A 14,915-nucleotide genomic window follows, 5' to 3' on the forward strand; every position below is an offset into this window, starting at 1 on the left:
TTGAACTTTTTTTTTTTTTACTGTTTTGTAAATAAAACAATGTGTCTTAATTTTGGTCACCCATTATTTTAAATATCTAAAAAGAAAGAGGAAAAAAATTAATTTATTAATGCAGCATAAAGAATTGCTGTGCAAACATGCAGTTTGTTGCAGTTGGGACATTTGATAAAGGGACATAAAAGCACATTTTACTATTACGATTTTTCTTAATACAATATTTACCTAACTTTTATCAGCAAATTAATCAATAGCTCTAAAAATAGACATCAACACTGTGCATTAGGCTATTTAATTGGCATGGATTGATGATATTGCTGGATGAACAGCTCATAATGTGATGTGATTTGCACTCGGGTTAGGAAGTTTTTCTGCTTCTTTGTCGCCACCGTCTGGACGAAATTGGAAAAGCAGACGAGATGTTTTGGCTGTGCTACACCTTGTTTATCCCATAAGGTTTATCCTAATGTCATCCCACACTCACTTTTGATCAATAACCATCGTTTCTAAAGGCCGTAGTTTAAGGAAGTTACATTTCATCATCATCCAGTTATATAAGAATAGTTTAAGAAATAAAAATGTAAAGGATTACAATTTGACAATTAAGGAAAAGGAGCAACAGCACACATAAAAACACACCATAAAGTAAAAACATTAAGGATGCTTCTTTAGTAAAGTAAAGAATTATCAGCATCAGAATGCACTTAAAATATCAAAAAAGTATTTACATCGTTGATTTATTGTGCAGAATGGTACCTGCCAGTGTTATAATATTATATAATTCTTATTTATGCAATAACATGTAAGCAGAGCTTAAATGATGTAGATGGTCATGGAGAGGCTAAGTTGAATTGCTATACTGATGGGTAGTTCATTAGCATAATAATTCAGTATTTTATAGACTATTGTTTTGTATGTTAAACCTTTACATTTATTACAAGTTATTAGAAACTAAGGATGTATTTTTTTAAATGCAAATAATTAAGTTTACTGCAAAACACCCAAACACAATGGCAACGATAATTAACAACTGAGTAGAAGGTTTTTCACGGTCTAAGTATCCATATGTCACGAGATGTCAATAATCATATGGATATCAAACGTCTGTAGTGTCTTTGTTTTTCCTCTTTCCTCGGTAATTTTCCATTAGACACCGTCGTGTAAATAGCCGCTGGGCTAAAGGCAGCTAACAGTGACAGCTAACGTTACAGGCTATTAGTTTTCTTCGCTTACGAAAGGCAATAATCAAGAACAGCACGTAGTTGACATTAAAGTTTATTGGACTATATACTTAATAGACATAGTTAAGTGACAGTACTCTAGTGTCCGATTTTTTTTATTTCATTTTAACCGTGGTCGTAGGTCAGGGCCAGTCAATTATGAAGTTATGGTCTTTACAAGCATCTTCAGTATTTAGCGTTTCTGGTTAGCGTTAGCATGTTAGCAGGAACGTGAAGCTAGATATTAACAATGGCGTCTTCCTCTTCAAAATAAAAGTCCTGGATATTTATTTATTTAAATGGGCACATTTTGCCAATATTTCAGGAATTTGGACTGTATTTGCAGTTAAAGCAAAGCCTAACTTTTGTTTTAACTTGTTTTGAAAATAGGGGCTACAGTCCAGAGAAATTACTATAGAAATTGAATATGTAAAAAGCAGTATATTTCAGAGGGGCATGTTATAACTTATAGGATCGTTGATTTATTTTGTTGATGTATCTATAGGCAGTGATGATGTAATTGGTGATCCAGCATCTTTTGTCATATCTGCAATGGATTTTATTATTATTGTTGTTTATCAATTATACGTCATCTGTACCTTATTTGATATTCTATAATACAGAGCTTAAAATAGTTCACAATTTTCACGATATCTGAAAATTGTGAACTATTTTAATCGAAAATACACTAATTGCCATATAAGAAGAAACAAAAAAAACTACTCAATTAATTCGACTGACATTGTGAAGAAAACAACTTACCGGAAATGTGTCACCTGTAATGCGCGTGACTTGACTCCTGTTTTTTTTGTACCAGCGCCGATCCTCTGACCGATCATTTACTAGGTGAGCACAGCAGAGAGCAGTCAGCCCGTCGTGTCTCTACCCGAGGCCGGATGGTAAAATCCAACCTCCAGCGGATCCTGAACAGTCATTGCTTTGCTCGCGAGAAAGAAGGAAAACCACAGTCTTTAACTACCATGGCGGATTTGAGTAACGGTATCTGTGACATGATTGGGAAGTAAGTAAACGCTAAAAAAAAATCCTCACCGAGCTAACTGCTAACCGTGGTGTGGGGGAGGGGTGGCTAAGCTAACCTAGCTAGCAGCCACGGAAAAGCGGAAGTAAAACGCTTGCTAACTTTAAATGTATCGTTTATGTGTAATACGCAGTTTCAATAATGTTCCGCTGTTTCGTGTTGTGTCAGCCATAGTCGAAAAGTTATTTAATTAAATTGTCATAGTTAAGTACGCAACGGACATTGACTTGCTGGCCCGAGAGACGACACGAACAGCATATGCTAACATTAGCTATGAACATCGTCGAAGTTGTAGTACGTCACTGTAGTTAGCTTCGTCAGCTAGCTAATCAGTTAGCATGAACGTTTCAACGTAGTTAACGACAAGCATAATTACCTGTTTTGAGGAGACTATTAACAAACGACTACTATGATTTGCTGTTTCATACAGAGGACATGTAACGTTGCTGTCAGTGGATTTAAATATGACCTTTTCAGTTCCTCTCACGGAAGCCTATTTGCAGACCAAACAGACTGGCGTCTCAATAAAAAACAGTTCACCGTTGACAACTCGGGATGAGCCTAACATCAAAGAAGGAAAGGGCAAGAATTAAGTAAACTATGTTATAATTGCCTGCATATTATATTCGCCAGCTATGCACATTTCTGGTCACGCTGATGTGGTGAACTGACCAAAAACAGGTTGATAAATGTTATTACGCAACTGACAGCTTCGTGAGGACAGGATGAAGTAACAGTAGACGGTGAGGCAGTGGCACACGTGGTCTACATGTACTCTCACCTGTGGAGACATTATTATTATTTTTTATTTTTAATGGTATAGACTTGTGTCCCTTTCGCGCATCAACATAAATAGACATTGGTTGAACTTCGCTGTTTAAGTATTGATAAATGGCCTTAAAAACGAAATTATCAGTTTTAGTTTTATTAATTATTGCCTACTAAATTGTTATACTTTGCAGCCCAGCTATTTTATCAAGCCACATTTTCAGTCTAATAAGCTAGAAAATTATCCTGACTCTGAAGTGACAGCTGTCAGAAAAGAGTACTGTGTACAGTGGTGGAAGAAGTAATCAGATCCTTTAGATCTGTGAAAATACTCCGTATCAAGTAAAAGTCCTGCTTTGAAACTGGTACTCAGGGAAAGTAAATAAGTACAACCAGGGAAAAAAAATACTTAAAGCATTAAAAGTAAAAGTACTCAATGCAGAAAACTCTTAAAAACACCCCCCAAAACTCTTAATTATTTTTTTTAAAGTAACAAAAAAAAAACTCACCCCAAATTCAAAATTATTAAAAATAAATGAGGAAATAAACACGAAAAAAAAATCAATTATTTAAAATGAAAGAAAGGAAGAACTTAAAACAAGACAATTTAATAACATCACCTTATGCTTTGGGGGGGAAAAAAATCAATGGGTGTTTTTATGGACGTTAGGCAGACGTTAGGGGCCGTATAACAGCATAACCTGTACTGGTTGTGTCAACTAACAACACTGAGGTAAAGGTTACGAGTGTCGTTTTGTGTTTTTAGCAGCAAGTACTTTTGTTTGGTTGCCTCCCAATGCATATTGCTGTGTTGGCGCAACATTCATTTAAAGCTCTGTTAACATATCTGCACACACAGTGCTATTGTTTCAAGGAACGTAAACTCTTAGTGGTTTGAAAGAGAGCGCCCAGGCCTGCTTGAGTAACATACGTTGCAAACTGAGCACGTACCTGCAGTATTTTGTGAAGTTTACAACGTGGAAAAACCAATTTGAGTAATGGAGGGGATGACATGCAGCAAAGGGCAGAGGGTGAAATCAATACCATGGCTGTTGTGGCAAGGTTATAGCCTTTGTACAAGTGGCGCCTGCTCTACCAGGTGAGCTGCTGGATGCCCAGAGTTGGATAGTCTTATATTTTATTGCTAATAAAATTAAACAGCCTGCAGTTGGTATTCAGTGGTACATGAGTACATTTATGTAACTGCAATTCAGGTTGTTAGCATCATCTCAGAAGATGCTGCATGTGCACTTTATTGCACCATGCAAACTTACATTGCTTGTCAAAGTCTATATTTGTCTGTGTTGAGTCCCGTGACATGTTTTTTGACGTGCACTGTGTGATACATTAAAATACAGAAAAAACCTTTGTCATAAGTGCATAGTGGATTCTGATTATTTTTCCTGATACAGTAATATCATTATGTCCTCCCCTCCAGCCTTTCCCTGCACTGTAGTAATACCCGCAGCCCGGGGCCTCTGTGGTGCTCCTGATGCCCCTCTCCCACCCCTGAAGATCCCAGGTGGGCGAGGGAATGGCACACGGGATCACACTCCTTCAGCTCGGCCACTCCACTCAGTGAGTCAAGACACACACTCACTCCCTGTTTAATTGCTGAAAATTAGCCGTAGGACCTAAAACACAGATGCAGAAATTAAAGAAAGCTGTTTTTAGACGGAGAAATGTGTCAAGAATAGGTGCTGAAACATCACCTGTCACCTGATTCAGTGTCAGATGAAGACACAGTCATCATTTAATCATCTATGCCTAACAGTGACTCATATTTAAATTTCTTTGTCCTTAAGAGTTCAGTTGATTTATAAGCTCAGTTGCTGATTGACTAGACATACAGGTGCCAATTAAATTATGATTTGAAGTAAGAGAAAAACATATGGTCTACAAGGCACTGACACATTTAATGTCCCCCACTGCTGTTTTCAGATGTGTTACTCATGTTTGTGTGTTCAGGATCGAAAGTTGACTGTAACGGAGGAGCCAGCAGGGAATGGTCGCCCCGGCATACTCCACTTCCAAAGTCGTCCCACCGTAACCAAGACAATACAGTGGGATGCTGTCCTGAGCAGCAGCGCACTCTACGTGGAGATACCTCTTGACCCTCTTCCTGAAGGCAGCAAGGAGAGGTGAGGCCAGATTGTTTAAAACAAGAGATCTTGAGTGGAATAAAGCTTAAGGTCTTCACGAAGGCTAACTTTAGTCATGCTGCAGGAGAGTAAACAAGTACAAAAAGGGACAGTTCACCCAAATCAAAAATATTTTGTTTCACTCTTAATAGCACACTAAGTGCTATTAATTAATCCAGATTATTTAGTGTCTGTTGTTGAGTGCTGGAGATATTGGCTATAAAGATGTCTGCCTTCTCTTTAATATTATCATACTAGATAGCACTCAGCTTTTGGTGCTCAAAGCACCTAAAAATACATTTGAAAAAGTCAACAGCTCAAGATAAACCACAGACCTTGTTGTGAGCAGTTTTATATTGAAACTACTTTCTGTCTACTGACCTACACCTGCCAACTGGATCACTGCACACAAAAAAAAGCGATAAATCTACTCATGGATGAGAGGCTTTTGCTTGTGATGGCGTGAGAACTGGAATAACGCCCTCCTCGGCTTAGCTGTGTCATTAACAACTCGCTGTTGTGAACGACACAGCTGTTGTGGAAAGGTAGGAGGAAAATAGTCCACACATGAAATTGCTCACAAGGTTTGTGGATTATCTTGAGTAACCAGGTCATGATTTCTGGAAAGAGACATGTGCTCTGTGACATTGCGAGTTTTTCAAATCAATTTTTTTGGAGCTTCGAGCACCACAAGCTGTGCATTTGAGGGGAAGCCAATGCTGCGCTTTTAAAGTAACCACAAAATACACACCTTTTTTATAGGATATGCGCAAGTTTCATTCAGTTGTTATTGTGCCTGCATTTTAAGAGGCTGTTTTCCAATCTCTAACCTAGGCTGTTCATTGTTCTCCCTCCAGTTTTGCGGCTCTCCTGGAGTATGCTGAAGAACATCTGAAAGTTGTTAGCGTGTTTGTCTGCTTTTACAAGAACAGAGATGATCGTGGTGAGTGCTGACAGCCCGTTTTTTTCCCCAACCACACCTTTTTTTTATTCAACTTTGATTACTTTATTATTTTGGATTCTGTGTTTTGATTGCATCTTAACATCTTTTTTTACCCTTCTTTATCCCTTCAGCTAAACTGGTGCGTACGTTCAGTTTCCTGGGCTTTGAGATTGTGAAACCGGGCCATGCCCTCGTCCCACCTCGACCTGACGTATTCTTCATGGCCTACAATTTTGACAGGGACTCCTCGGACGAGGAGTAGCCCTCTGGACAGCCCCTCCACCCCCTGCTTACTTCCCCGTTTCTTCCCATTGTATGTTTGTCTATCCCGTCCCGGCTTACTCGTATACACCACCGTCTGTGTTAAACCCTCAGCGGTAGCTCTCTGTATGCAAGTATTCATCTCCCCCATGCTTTTTGTGTTCAAGGGAATATGTAAGATGTGCATCTCCTGTTTTCATCAGCTATCTTTGTGTGTTTTATTATACTGTTCTCATTGAAGATTAATCAGTGTTGTCACCTTTAAAGGAGGGAACCTTTTGTTTTTGGACTTACAATCACATTGCAGTTCCTATAGCTATAAGTTCAGTTCTGGTATAATTTCCATTTCTTGTCAAGTCTGTTTATCTCGATATTTGCTTTTTATGATAGACTAAGGTGGAGGATTCTTCATTTCTTGAATGTACAATAAAAAGGTCATCAGGTTTACACTCGGGTACTCCAGCTTTCTTTTGATTGGCAACACGACTTAAAATTTCTCATATTTTCTATCTCTCTGAATTAAATACATACATTTCAGTGGGACCAGTTTTATTTTGTAGCACTAACATCCTCTTAAAAGTATTTGGATTTTTGAAACATTACTTTTGAGTGACGGCCCTAATAATTGGTACTTCTTGGCTGGATAGTGAATCTGTGTAGAGTAGAGTAAAGACATGAATGGTGATACATATCCAACAATTGGTACAACGCGAAAGGAAAGTGAATAATCCAAAGTGCTTTTGCTTCTTTCTGCCATGTATACCTGACTATATTGTAGTGTTTTGTTTGGGGAGTTAGAAAAAATGCTGTGATGTTATGATTGGATTCGTTTCCTTTTTCTTTTGGGTTAGCATTCCTTTTAACTTTTTTCTTTCATGATAGTGTTGAGTTTGTTGTTCACCTGCATAGTGGTACCTGTCGTGCTTCTGTGATAATAAAACAAACAAAAACAATCTGTTGCCTACTGTCTGCATTCACCGATGCATTTATAATATGCTCCAAATTGTCTTTATTTTGGGTTAGGAGACCCAGAGCAGCTCTCTTCTCCCATTTAATCATTTTGAAACAAAATATCCTTACAGTGAATTCAGTGTTTGTGCGTCTACCTGACATAACTTATGGTGCAATATGTTACCGCAAATCAACAGTGGTGGATTTTAAAGTGCTTACTTTTATTTAACAATCGTTGTTTTACCTAATAAAGTTATCTACATGCATCCTTACAACCTATCGATGTGTATGATAAAGCACATGTATTTGCCCCTTTTGTTCAGGAGCTAGTGTCTAAAATCGTGTATATGTGCCGCTCAGTGTGCACAAACTGTAGAAAATTAGGTCAGTTACAAAAGAGCAGCAGGGCAGACATCCAGAGCCTGTCCTGAGTCTTCACACCACCAGGAGGCTCCACATGACACTACTAAACAAAACCACTCAACAGCTCAAGTGAAAGTTGCATTTTCAGAATACGTCAGTGTAAGAAGAGCAGTTATAAACAAATGTGCCCATGGATCAGGAAATCTGATGGACTACGGTAGCTTAAAACTGTCAGATAAAGTTACAGAGTCTGGTGACCTTGTTATTTCTAGCCTGGCCCGCCTACCTTCAACCTCAGCAAGAGGTCAGGGACTCAAAACCCCCATGTGAGTGTGCAGGGCCTTTAATGGAGACACACATGGCTCTCTTGATTGGGCCAAAGTGCTCTTAGTTTATGGGCCTTTGTTTCCACTTGTCACAGCAGGAAAAGCACAGGTGTTACTAATAACATTAACGACAGCTCTGATCTGTTCAAGCATCCTGCAGGGTTCCTGCAGCTTAGGGCAAATTATATGTAAGACTTTTTAATGCCACTCCAAATGAAATTTGAGACCAATTTTACAAAAATAAATAAATAAATTGAAGAAAAGAAAATCATGAACTAATCATGAAAAATAATCTCATTCATAGCTATCAGAACTAAGTGTTTGCCACCAACAGTTTTGTGGAAAATACAGAGAGAACAGCTCACTAATTTCTGCAAAATAGAAAGAAATGCTAAAAAATGTGTATTTAATGCTTTTGAGGGGAATTTTACTATTCATCTTCTCTGAAGAAAAAAAACTGATAGCTGGCCTCACGTCAGAGAGCTGTGATTATCATCACTGTCAATAAAATGGTCTGCTTGACCACTTACATATATGATTTCATGGTGCGTCATTCAATTTAATGTACTGAATTCACATTTCACGCTGAAAACAAAAGTCATTAGCCTCATAAAATCTGGATAAATAAAAGAAGCTGTTTTTTTTCTGGAATCCAAATATTTAATAGGTACATATCAAGTATTATTATGACATGTATAAAATTTCAGATCACAATATGAAGCATGAAACTCCTCAGACTGGCGTATGCTGCAAATGTTTGAGGTCGCCACATAAAAATGACTAATGATTAAAATAGAAGAGAAGCAACTAAAATGGTAGAAAAAATGGCGTACAGACATAGATAATAGTAAGCATTCTAGGAAAAATTAAATGCAACTTTTCAAACTTTTTTCTTCAATAGAGTGCAATAAAAGTAAAAACAACACAGCACTGAAGCCAAGCGTCCACAAGACGTCTAAAAATTGTTAGTACTGTAGGCTCACGGAGGGCAGAGGACAGTGGAGGGAGAGAGGGGAGGGAGAGGAGGTCACAGCAGAGAAAGAAACGAGGGCTATTAGCTTGCCAGTCAATGCGGGGAGAAAATAATCTTTGAACAAGATTGAGCAACAGTGGAAGAAATGCACATCACAGTTAGCTTTAAAGACCATAGTAGCATTTGTACTTGCATGTCGTTGATAAAAAGAGACAAAAAAAATCCTGAATGATTGAACAGAAACAAGGAAATCACCACAAACAAACAAACAGCCGGCCAATGAGAGGGGATCTGAGTGTCAACGGAGCAGTAAGAAACTGATGTGTACAGCAGCGAGTAATCTGTCATTGTCTCCGCTCTACACTAAACATGGCGACGCCTTGATGGCTGTTACAGGTGAACGTGATGATGTCAATGAACAAGGGCTACATTTTCCCACAAACTCAACTCAACTGGTGAAACTTTTTCAGACACGGTATCTGAAATTCAGCGCTCCAGGTGTCCAGATCGCAGATCAGTGCAGAGACTGTGCTGCTTGCTCTCCGTTTTTGTTTAAGTTCCTGCCAACCCTGGACATTTTAAAGTACCATATCAGAACTGGACAAGATGCATATCTGTGTCAGCCGTTCAAAATAGAAAAAACATTTCAACTCCAGCTGTGTAACATGTATGATATATGTGGTGGTGTGTCAGATCTAACAGATTAAAATGTAAAGATAACTGTAAACTGAGTGTGTGTGGGTGCAGAGTGGAACGGAACTGAATGCTATTTTTTGACATTTTCTGTGGTCATATTTTAGGATGTCATGACCCTGATTTTTTTTTTTTTTTTTTTTTTAAATCATACAGCAAAATCCTCAAAATAGATAAAGTGATAAATCAAATTAAACAAGTTTGTCTTTAAAAAAATTAAAACAACTTTGTTTAATAATTAAATGTAATTTACTGCTATTTTGCGGCATTAATATAAGTGCATGCCTCCCCTTATGTGATGCAAGTGAAAATGTTTTTTTTGAAAAGCTAAATGCCAACAAATAATAGAAGAACATTTACAGAAAAGAAAAAGATTAATACTACTAATATAAATGTAACCTTTATCTTTATCTGCCACAGTATATAAATAGTTGGTTAAAACAGAATGAATAGACATGCGGAAAGGGAGGAAAAAAAGAAAAGAAAAGCTGCGCAGCCTTCGAATGTTAACGTTATGGGTGTACTATATGGGCAGTTTCCATCCTTACATGGTAACAATAAGCTTCTATCTGTCCAGTCGCCAATGACTGTATTACCATTAGGCACTGCAGAGCTGCACCTAAAAAAATTGAAAATCAAATGTTTTGGGCAATAATGTACCAAAAATGCATTGTGGAAAAATGCACACGAGGACTAAAAAAAGAAGAAAAAAAATTACACGTCACTGTATTTTGTAAAATTTTCAATGTCATTGGTTTTGCAAGTATTGGAGGCATTCTTATTATGACTGAACAAATTTATGTGACACTTACAGGTTCATTTCAAATATACTGAGGGAGCAGTCCAACCAGTGCCGCCAGAAAACGTTATAGTTATATATAATTCTATTTGTAACACGTGATCTTAATCTATATAAGCGTGTACTTTGTAATTCAGCATATCCAAAGTAAAGAAACTAGTTTTCTCTCTCTTTGGAATCAACTGTCTGTGTCAAGAAATCTGTTTGTATGTTCACGTATTTAAGATCCTCATATTCAGCGCAGCCAACAATCAGACTCAATCAGTAACTAACAAACATCACTGTTTGCTTTCTTTCATGCTTTTCAGTGTTTAAGTTCTGCAGTGAAGGACAAAACTTCACCTTGGACACATTTTTCTATTTGTTTTTCAGTGTTACGTTGTATGCAAGTTAACTGAAACGCTACCTATTGAAACATTCAATAGCGTATTTATGAAACTACAAGAATGTGTTATGCTCACATTGTGCACTACTGAAAACCTCTCACACTATTGAAAGGTCTTACATTTTTCGGTGTCAATAAGATACCTGACTCTCACAACCAACAAAAACTTTTCAACACTTAACTCTCAGGAATCTCAGCTTTTTTCAACAAACTTTTTTCCCATTTAACGAAAGAAATTCTTAAATGTTAAACTTTATCTAACATGAGCAGCCACACAAAAACTTGGCCTACATAAAAAAGTCTAGAATTAAGATTTTAAATCAGCAAATCTGATTAAAAATAACAAGTTATAACAAGGACACTGATCAAGCATTGGATGCCAACTTTCAGTACTTGACAGTATTTGATAGTCTGTGCTACAAGGCACTCTTGTCCAACGGGTCTGGACTGGTGAATAACAATTAGGGCTGGGTATCAGTAGCTGATACCTTTTGGGCAGTGGTTCCCGACTGGTATAGCCACAGGGTCCATATTTCTCCTTAGTCATTAGTTTAAGGTCCACACACAGTTTTATAATGTCATACCTGTTTGGCCATGTCATCAAACTAGCTTGCTATCTCTGCTAAGCAGTTGTCCATTATTCACTCACTCTAAAGCATGAAACGGCACTTCAAAATTAATGCTCTGTGCCTAAAATTCACTGTACTTCAAAATAAAGAGTGTTTTTTTTACACAAACTTGACACCTGGGATCCATTTTTGGACCACAACCCATCAGTTAGGAATCACTGCTTTAGGGTATCAACCAACCATATACCAAGTAGTATCAAAACTTGCATTTGATCCATTTTTACCCAGATCTACAAAGAAATGACTATTTGTATGGTTTTGCTCACAGCCAATCACCATAAACTCTCTTCAGTTTAATGCGACATGTGACTGGTCCACTACTGCAGCAGCTACAACACATACAGTGTGTGGTGAAGTCAGAGTTGGTAGCTCAAGATGCTACCAAAACATCAGAAAGTATGGTTATACTCCACAGCTGTGGCGTCTGGTGGCATTATAAGCAACTGAATGCTTCCATTAACGTGGTGAGTATGAAATGAACTAGAAAAAAAGGCATCAAAGAACTCTATTGGTATTAGTATCATTTTTAGTGTACTTGTATTCGTACTAGTATTGTATTTATTTAAACAATACCCAGCCCTAACAACAATTAATGACAACATCAGACTGGTCAAACTATATTTCTATCTGACGTATACACAGTATATTTGGGAACACTGCACACATTGGCAGTGTGTCCGAGCCTCTGATGGTGTGAATCCACGTAACCATCATTTGGATTCTAAAACTCTTTGTTATTGAACAGAGGATCATTTTCTTAACCGTGGCACAAAAAGAAGGCCTATCTCCATTTCCTGGATGTAATGAGACACGTGCATCATTCTGGCTGTGCAATCACTCATCAGACTACTTTTATGAAAGTGAAGGACGAGCAGATCGTGCTGGATACCCAGAGCTCTCCAGTGAATATTATACTACATCTAACAGAGAGAACAATGGCAGATGAATATCTGCTGAGCTTAAAATATGCTAACCATCTTTGTGTGAAGACCTGCTTGATTGCGGTTGCTCGGTAACACCAGGGACAACCACAGAGTGCCTTTCTTGGCGTCACTGAAAAGAACAAACAGGCATCGCGCCTCACACTTTTCAAGCATTTGAGGTGTGCCGCAAGGAAATCTTTACTTTCCACGACATCATTACAGTATTTATCTGGTAAACAAATTAAAGGGAAATACAAGAACGCACTCATCTAATGTACAAGGACAACTGTGTCCACGTGAGGAAGTGGAACCATGAATGAGAGTACATGTGAAAATACATGTGGAAGATAGAACTTCATTTATAAATGTCTTGACATCAATGTTTAATGATACAGTTCACCCCAAAATCAAAAATGCATATTTTTCCCTCTTACCTGTAGTGCTATTTATCTATCTATATGAAACTAGTCACAACGAGGTCTGCAGATTATCTTGAGTAACCGGGTTATGATTTCTGGAAAGAGACATTGCTGTTGAGCTTTTCAAATGTATTTTTTTTGCCACTTGAGCATCACAAGTCTAGTTCCTTTATATTGGAGAGAAGGCAGACTCGGCAACTCACGCTAAAAAAATCTAGATTGATAAATGGCACTACAGGTAAGGGGAAAAATACGTTTGATTTTGGGGTGAACTGTCCCTTTAATACATTTCAATAGTGTTAGAGGTTTTAACAGCACTTATGCAAGAGATTTAAGAGAACTATTTGTTTATCTTTTACATTTTTAGCTGTGGCAAAATGGAACAAAAAGTTCCTTGCTGAAGAAAGATGATGTAATTTGGTTAAATCCTTCAAGATTTTTTTTTTTAGTGGTGATTCCTTACCACAAATGATTTTTTAAAAAGCAGAATTCTGAGATATTTTGCCCCAACAAGCTCTATAGCCTCACATCTTTGGTATGTTAATGAAGTGAATACCTTCATTATTTTTCTTACTCCACATATAATCTGTGTGTCTGTTGATGATTGCTGTGTTTACTGTAAGATTGCTTCTTTGTTGGACCCAAAAATCTTCTGACGCTCAAAACAAACCAGACACAGCTGCCAAATATCTGTTCTCTGCAAGCGGACTAAAGTTACCTCTGGTGACAAGTTTGCTATTCTTATTAGCTCAGGGTACGGCAATGGCGTTATTCCAAGTGGCATGAGCTGAATGCCAACGTGTGCTCCTGATTAACCTCCAAAATGAGTCACGTCATTGATAAAGTGCTTCAAAGCCATAAAACACCATGTGCTTTATATGAATACATGTTCATTCTTGACTTTCTAATTTTAGCTTGCCATCTCTCAGTCCCATGACTTGCTCATTCTGAATGTTGTGCAGGGGGTGTTATGTCCTGCTGTGCCAAAGTCACCGCGTTAAACTAGCACCTTTGTTTGCCAGCCCAGCTGACTGAAATACTGCACATATATGTAGCAGCTCAGTTTTTTTTGGTGTAAAACTGCGTACATGGTACACAAAAATGGGTACAGGTTGGCAGGAGTCTAATGGCTGATTTTATGATATTGCTTGGGAGAAATTTGCACTCAAACAACGTGCTGTATGTCAATTTATGTGTGAACAAACACAAACAAATGAGCTAATATCTTGGCTAATGGGTGTGAATGTGGGCTCCTTTTGTGCATTTGTAGGGGGCAGGAGATAGGAGGTTAAAAAAATGTCCTTGGTTGAAATTTCAGGCTGGTGATGTTAATGGAGACAGTCCAGGTTCAACAGATGAGGTCAGTCCCTACTGAGGTTGTTTGTGTATGAATGATTGTATACATAAATGGCTGTATATATGCAATATACATTTGCCTGTGGGTAAGTACAGTATGTGTGTGCAACGCATTTTAAAGTGGAGCTCTAGGTACTTGACGGTATACGCGGGTGCACAGAATGGATGCTTATGTGCGTGTATGTATGTATTCTACTTATATGTAAATGTGATTTCGACCTCACCGGCCCTTGCTGTAGCCGGGATAGAACTGGTCGAGGAGCACCTGAAGTGTCACGTTTTGGGTCATGACGAAGTCTTTGCCCAGGTCGTGACGGCAGGCGGGGCAGGTGTACACCTTCGCTCGGAACGAGCGTTGTAGACAGCTCTGAGGAGAGACGATGGTAGGAGAAATTTAATCATAATTACACAGATTTTGAGTAGTGGTAGCTACAAATATATCCAGTGAGTATGCACCTTGCAAACGTTGTGTGAGCAGACGGTGGTGATGGGTTGGAAGGCCAGCTCCTGGCAGCACACACACATGAAGATCTGCTCCATCTTCCGCAGGAAATTCTTTACATTTACACAAACAGAAACACATGAAATGAATGAAGACGGGAAGGATAAACACAGAGAGAAACTGCAAGTGTAGAAACAATTTTAAAAAATAAACTGCCATTTTAACTTTCATGCTTCCCGCTAATGTCAGGTTGCAGCAAGACAGCTAATTAGCTGCACAGCTGCAGC

The 14,915-nt window shown here is 38.2% G+C and overlaps 3 protein-coding genes across 5 annotated transcripts in view; 1 reads left to right on the top strand and 2 right to left on the bottom strand.

Moving 5' to 3' along the window:
* ermp1 (endoplasmic reticulum metallopeptidase 1) overlaps positions 1-2,107 on the bottom strand; it is a 33,191-nt gene extending 31,084 nt beyond the window's left edge. For both annotated transcript variants that reach the window (XM_088071120.1, XM_088071119.1), the window contains exon 1: positions 1,980-2,107. The gene's annotated coding sequence lies outside the window, so the exon portion shown is untranslated. The remainder of the gene's footprint in view (positions 1-1,979) is intronic.
* A 6-nt stretch (positions 2,108-2,113) lies between these two features.
* Positions 2,114-7,322, top strand: oaz1b (ornithine decarboxylase antizyme 1b). The gene is given in 6 exon segments (XM_042509157.2): positions 2,114-2,238; positions 4,463-4,514; positions 4,516-4,602; positions 4,993-5,165; positions 6,023-6,108; positions 6,240-7,322. Coding segments are annotated over 6 exon segments (654 nt in total). The 3' UTR covers positions 6,371-7,322.
* Positions 7,323-8,646: 1,324 nt separating this feature from the next.
* The window catches only part of uhrf2 (ubiquitin like with PHD and ring finger domains 2), a 40,283-nt gene continuing 34,014 nt past the window's right edge, over positions 8,647-14,915 (bottom strand). For both annotated transcript variants that reach the window (XM_042509154.2, XM_088071118.1), the window contains 2 exons: positions 14,643-14,741; positions 8,647-14,553 (listed from right to left, as the gene is read on the bottom strand). In XM_042509154.2, the coding sequence (XP_042365088.1) occupies positions 14,407-14,553; positions 14,643-14,741 (246 nt within the window). In that variant the 3' untranslated portion in view covers positions 8,647-14,406. The remainder of the gene's footprint in view (positions 14,554-14,642; positions 14,742-14,915) is intronic.

The sequence above is a fragment of the Plectropomus leopardus genome, chromosome 20, assembly GCF_026936395.1.
Source record: "Plectropomus leopardus strain MGB_pleo_1.0 chromosome 20, ASM2693639v1, whole genome shotgun sequence".
Taxonomy (NCBI): domain Eukaryota; kingdom Metazoa; phylum Chordata; class Actinopteri; order Perciformes; family Serranidae; genus Plectropomus; species Plectropomus leopardus.